We start from the raw sequence: 5,779 nt of genomic DNA, 5'->3' as shown, positions 1-5,779 counted from the left end.
GTTTCTTTGTATTTCAAATCTTTGACTTGATTCTTGGGATCCTCTTTTCTGCTGCTGGATCTCTGTAAATTATTCTTTATTTCAGTCAGTGTATGCTTAATTTCTAGTTGGTCCTTTTTCATGTCCTCCATGGTCTCCCTATACTTATTGAGGGATTCATTAAATTTATCGGCGGTTTCCATAAAATTCTTAAAAAACCTTATAACCATGGCCTTAAACTCTATATCCAATCGTTTGCTTTCCTCCATTTCTGCCATTTGTGGCCTGTTTCTTTGTCTCCGCATTTTGGCAGCTTCCCTGTGTTGATAGAGTGGCCCTGTGCGCCAGGTGTCCTGTAGGGCCCAGTAGCTCAGCCTCCCCAGTTACCTGGGGTGGACACTCTTGGTGCACTCTTGGTGCCTTGGTTGTTGTAGAATCACTGGGAGGAATTGACCTCCAGGCCAATTGGCTGTGAGAATCAGCTGTGTCTAAAGTGGGAGAACTTCTGTGCTGAAGACACCCTTCTGGGGCAAGACTTGCTTCAGTGGGGCTTTGGTGCTCACTGAGTCTGCTCCCTGAGTGCGTCCCTTATGGATCTGAGGAGTTGCAGTCTGGATGGACCCCCTCTGACCACTGGGTACAGTGGCTCCTGGATCTAAGGAGGTGCTAATTCAGCCTCTGCCTGAGGCCACACAGCAGGAGCCACGAAGAGGCTCAGCTGTGAAGCAATGCAAGCCGCTGCGGGGCCTTGGGCCTTCTCTTGGAAGTTCCAGGTCTGCCTGGTTCGGCTGCAGTTAGGTACATTCACATGCAAAAGCCTCTGCCGCAGCCTGGGTGGGGCGGGGTCTCAGGGAGTTAAAGGGCGGAGAAAGCAGCCATGGCCGATTCTCCACCCGGAGTCGCGCGTCTCAGTGTTCCGGTAACGGCTGCAAGCACCTCTGAGGGAAAGCCGCCCTCAAGTTCGCTCGCTGCCGGACAGACCAGCTTCTCCCCGTGTGAGACCTGGGTCCCCAGAGACTTCCCGGAACCAGAGCCGTCGGGAGTTTGTGATTCAAAAAGACAGCCGCGTCCTCAGGCACCACCCCCTTTCCTCGCGCGCGCGCGCGCCCGCCGTACCTCTGCACTTCACCTCCGCAGCGCCTCTGGCTCTCAGCGTGCTTTTCTTTCCTTCTAGTTGTGGAATTTACACTCAGCCAGCCTTCCTGTTGTTCTGGATGATGTTTGCTCAGTCCTTTGCGGTAATTTTCAATTGTTGTGTGAGGCAATAATTTCCCGGTGTTTACCTATGCCACCATCTTAGTTGCTCTCCAAAGACCTAGTTCTTGCAGTATGCCTCAAAGAGTATAGAGTAGTCCTACCCAGTTTGACTCAGTGGATAGAGAACTTCCTGTGGACTGAAGGGTCCTGGGTTTGATTCTGATCAAGGCACATGCCTGGGTTGTGAGCTTGATCCCCCAGTAGGGGATGTGCAAGAGGTAGCCGATCAATGATTCTCTCTCATCATTGATGTTTCTGTATTGCTCTTCCTCTCCCTTTCTCTCTGAAATCAATAAAAAAATATTTTTTTAAAGCAAGGGTATAGAGTAGCCAAGATGAAGTTCTCTGTGGCAAGATCATTCCTGACTAACTGATTTACCATGTTGTTAAAGTGCCTGGGTTTCCAGACCTACCGCAGGACCCTAAATAACATCAAATGTAGACGGAAATATGGGGCATTGGTAATGGAGTAGAGTGGAAAACAACTCTGTTACCAGTGTCCAGCACAATGTTCTAAATTCTGTTTCAGCTCTAACACCTATAATTCTATGCTATATAAAAAGAACAAAGGGAAAATTCATTACCTGTACTAAGGGTTGAATGGGCCTTTGTGGGTTGACCTGGAAACCCGACAAGCATTTCTAACATTTTCTTTACAGAAACATGAGGTCTGGGTTTCACATGCTACACTTATAGACTATTCATGAGTTGGAGACTTCCTGTGGTGGGTCAGAGCGTCCCTGGTGGCCTTGCACAGGAAGAGATTACAGAGCAAAGCAAGCAACTACTATAGCTGGCTCAATGTAGGAGAAGCACTAATCATGACAGAGAGCCCAGACACCCTTGGAGAGCCATGTCCACAGCATTGCATGGTAGCTGCTAAAACAGAAGGTAGGCACCCAGCCAGCATGGCTCAGTAGTTGAGTGTTACCTAGTCTGATTCCAGTCAGGGCATATGCCTAGATTTCACTCCCCAGCAGGGGGCGTGCAGGAGGTAGCCAGTCAATGATTCTCTCTCATAATTGATGTTTCTATCACTCTCCCCCTCTCCCTTCCTCTCTGAAATCCATAAAAATACATTTAAAAATAATAAATGAATTAATAAATAAATATAACAGAAGGAAGGCAACCCCGTCTGTAGAAGTCAACGGACTGATGGAGCTCTGTAAGGAGAAATCCTAAACATGTTAACATGCTTTTCTCTTCACATTTGGGAACCTGTGCCCGTCTCTGGAGGCAGCCTGAGTCATCATCTGTCTCAAGGATTAAGATTGTTGCAGCAAGAATTTGAGTGGGGGAAAATACTTTGAATGATTGTTTTAGTATTTGAAATAGAATTTTGTAACAGAACACTAAGCTTCGAAATCAGCCTTCACTTACAGAGTCAGAAAGTTGTTCTAAATTCGTTTATTTCCTTCTTTAACTCAAAAATCCATCTAGGATGAAAACGTTTGTACAGGAAATAAAAAAATAGGTGAGGGAAAGCCTTTCTCTTTAAACCCAGGGAAGAGTAGCAAAGGCAAAGGAGAAAGAAGCTGGTTGAATAACCGCTGCCAGCAAGCTTCTTCACACTCCCTTTGGTATTACGAAGCTTGCACCATGAATGTGAACCAACTCACTGCTTTTTTCATTCAGGAAATCTAATTCAAAATCATTTAATGATTGACTGAACTACCAGAGTGTGCTTAGTGATATAGCAAATACTGAATACCATCAAGGCCAATATGTTTCATTCAAATCATTCTCATTATTATGTATTCATGTGGCAACTGACCCCATAACAATAGCAGTGATTTCTTGATGAGGTAGGATGGTTACTGAGGGAGAAGTTTTACGAAGTCAAGGATGTCTGAACTATGAAATGAGCTCATAGTGTTTCTGCAAGTTAAGAAACCAGTTTAAATTCGATGGGAATAACATTTGCCGGGAGCCAGCCAGCCTGGCATATATGGCATACTGTTCTTAATATGTTTGCTCACCTTCTTGGCACTATGTGTTTTAACCAAGGTCACCTCTCTGAGAAAGGTTGTTTCCCCAGGTAGGGATTTTCCCCTGAAGTTAGGGAGGGAATAAAACCTCTTAACTAAGTACCAGGTGGGTAATTAATCACTTTAACTATGAACAATCATGCTTAAGCTACATAATCTTTACTCCCTGGAATGGAGATAAGAAATGCCCTAACCTTTGGAATAGAGATTGATAGGATTGGAATCAACTGGTATAAATACAGATGTAAGAACACAGAACTTAGAACACAGAACTTAGATTGAGAGAACATGGCAAAAGATCCTGGACTGAACCTGGCTACAGAAATTGGCAAGAGAACCTGACTAGAACCTGGTGACTGAACCTGGCTGGAGAACCTGGACAGAGCCTGGCTGGAGAGCCTAGCGAGGGAACATGGCTGCAGAGCCTGGCTGGAGAACCTGGAGAACCTAGCGGGAGAACATGGACGCAGAGCCTGGCTGGAGATCCTAAACAGAACCTCTCTGGAGATCCAGACCAGAGCTTGGCTGGAGATCCTGGCTAGGCTGCTGATCAACTGAACTCTGTTTCCGTGTCATTCCTTCTTCGCCGACTCCGTCCACACCTTTGGGGACCCCTGGACCTGCTGGGGTTGGACCCTGGCAAACATTGCCTTTATAATAAGCTCCATGGTTCTCCCTTCCCCGCCTCTTCACTTGCTTTTCCCTTCAGTGAGCATCCCTCCACCTTGTCACGCAGGCCCGAGTGTGCACGTGGCTTCCCATGTCTGCCTGCATTTTGTGGCAAGCCTTTCTTTTTCCCAGATCAATTACTTTTGTTGAGGAAACACCTAGTCAATATTATTTTTGAGGCAACACCTTATGAAAGTGTTCCTGGTATCACACTTCAAACAACTGGCCTGAACAGAGCTGTCCAAACAGAACTACTCAATTGTATTCTCAGTTGCATCTTTTGTTGTTGTACTTAATCCTCACCTGAGGATATTTTTTCTATTGATTCTTAAAAAGAGTGGAAAGGAGGAAGAGAGAGAGAGAGAGAGAGAGAGAGAGAGAGAACATCAATTGGTTTCATCCTGCACACACCCGAGTCAAGCCAAATGAACCCACAAACAAGGTACTTGCCTTGACCAGAATTGAACCTAGGACTCTTCCATGAGGCTGGAGTGTGGTGTGAGAGGAGGAGGAGCGGATGCAGAACCAGATGCTCTAACCACTGAGAACAGTGGCCAGGGCCTCACTTGGATCTTTACTGACCAATTAGAGCAGCTCCATAATGAGCCATCAGAACATGTGATTCCAACCAATCAGGATAGTACTATGGGGTCCAGTCAGTCAGCTCCAGATTGGATGAACCATTTGCTGACAATAGAACTCTCAGGGAGCAGAGTGGGGGATTTATAAAAATCAGCCTCCCCTTTGTCTCAGGGAGACACACGACCCTTCCCGCCAGAGCCTGCCTCTCTGTTGACCTGAATCACGTGTCTACTTGTATCCCCCCCCCCCCCCCCATCATGGAAACTTCTGTTGGCATGAGATTGATTGGTGGCAGTGACCTCCTGTGGACAAAAACAACCCTCCCTATCCCTAAGGGATTTGAGCACACCCGAGTCTCCGGTGATTGGTTGAAGATACAAATTTGCCAGCCAATGGGAGTGAGCCACACCCCAGCAGGGGCTCATAAAAGGCAGGCACCTCAGGCCAACCTGCCCTTCTGATTCCAGACAGATGCCAGGAGGAAGGTCTCTCCTTTGGGCCGCGAGATGGGTTCAGGACCAGGAAACCGCAATCTCCGACGCCCCTCTGGGCAAAGACCCACTGACCGGCCTCCTCGCCGAAGGAATTCCTTAGGAGGAAGAGGCTCCGGTGTGGAGGAGAAACCACTGGAAGAAAAAGGGAAGACTTCCTCCCGGTTCACAGAGACCGCCAGCACCCAAAGAGGAGAAGCAGGAAGCTGCTCCAGTCAGGGGAGCTCCGGGAAGAGGAAAAGAGGCTCCAGGGACAGCCCCTGCGCCAGAGCAGAGCCCTCTCCGGGAGAGGAGCGCAGTGCGGTTTGGGAGAAGCCAGCAAAGAGCCCTGATGCTGGTGGCCACCGCAGCTGCGGCCAAGAGACTGGGCGCCCCGGCCCCAGCGGAGCGCAGAGGAAGCGCCCTGGGCACAGGAAACAGCCCAGATCCAGGCCCTCGGGAGGCCAGCCGCCTCTGCTGCGGACAAGCCTGGTGACTTCCCTGCGCACCTTGTCCGAGGCCACTTATGGCAACATCGTCCAGATGCAGCACCAGCAGGCACCTGCCCCGCTGAGCTGGGAGCACTGTGCCCTGCTTGCCGAGCTGCGGGGGCATTTGCACGCCCAGATGCAGACCGTCCATGCCATGGCCACCCAGGCCGCCTATGTCTTCCCTGCCGAGGCGTGGCTCAGCCCGGCCCCACCGCCGGGGCCTTCCTGTCCAGAGGGAGATGGAGAGGAGAAGCCCAGAGCCCTTCCGGGGAGGGCGCCCTGGGAGCCGGGGCCTTCCTGGATTCCTCCGCAGGGCCCTGTTGGACAGAGAGACAATGTGTGA

General features: G+C 49.4%; 1 protein-coding gene across 1 annotated transcript; it reads left to right on the top strand.

Annotated features, from left to right (window-relative positions):
- Positions 1 to 4,981: 4,981 nt before the first annotated feature.
- Positions 4,982 to 5,779, top strand: LOC118669447 (protein FRG2-like). The gene has a single exon (XM_036335544.1). It carries the CDS (start codon positions 4,982 to 4,984, stop codon positions 5,777 to 5,779), a length of 798 nt encoding a protein of 265 aa, XP_036191437.1.

This window comes from Myotis myotis, unplaced genomic scaffold, assembly GCF_014108235.1.
Source record: "Myotis myotis isolate mMyoMyo1 unplaced genomic scaffold, mMyoMyo1.p scaffold_m19_p_14, whole genome shotgun sequence".
In the NCBI taxonomy this organism is placed as follows: domain Eukaryota; kingdom Metazoa; phylum Chordata; class Mammalia; order Chiroptera; family Vespertilionidae; genus Myotis; species Myotis myotis.
Note: the sequence above shows the minus strand (reverse complement) of the source record. Positions and strands in the feature narration are given on the sequence as shown.

What these genes read in the sequence shown, in the direction of transcription:
- LOC118669447 (XM_036335544.1), top strand. Translation starts at nt 4,982, where the DNA reads ATGGGTTCAGGACCAGGAAACCGCAATCTCCGACGCCCCTCTGGGCAA.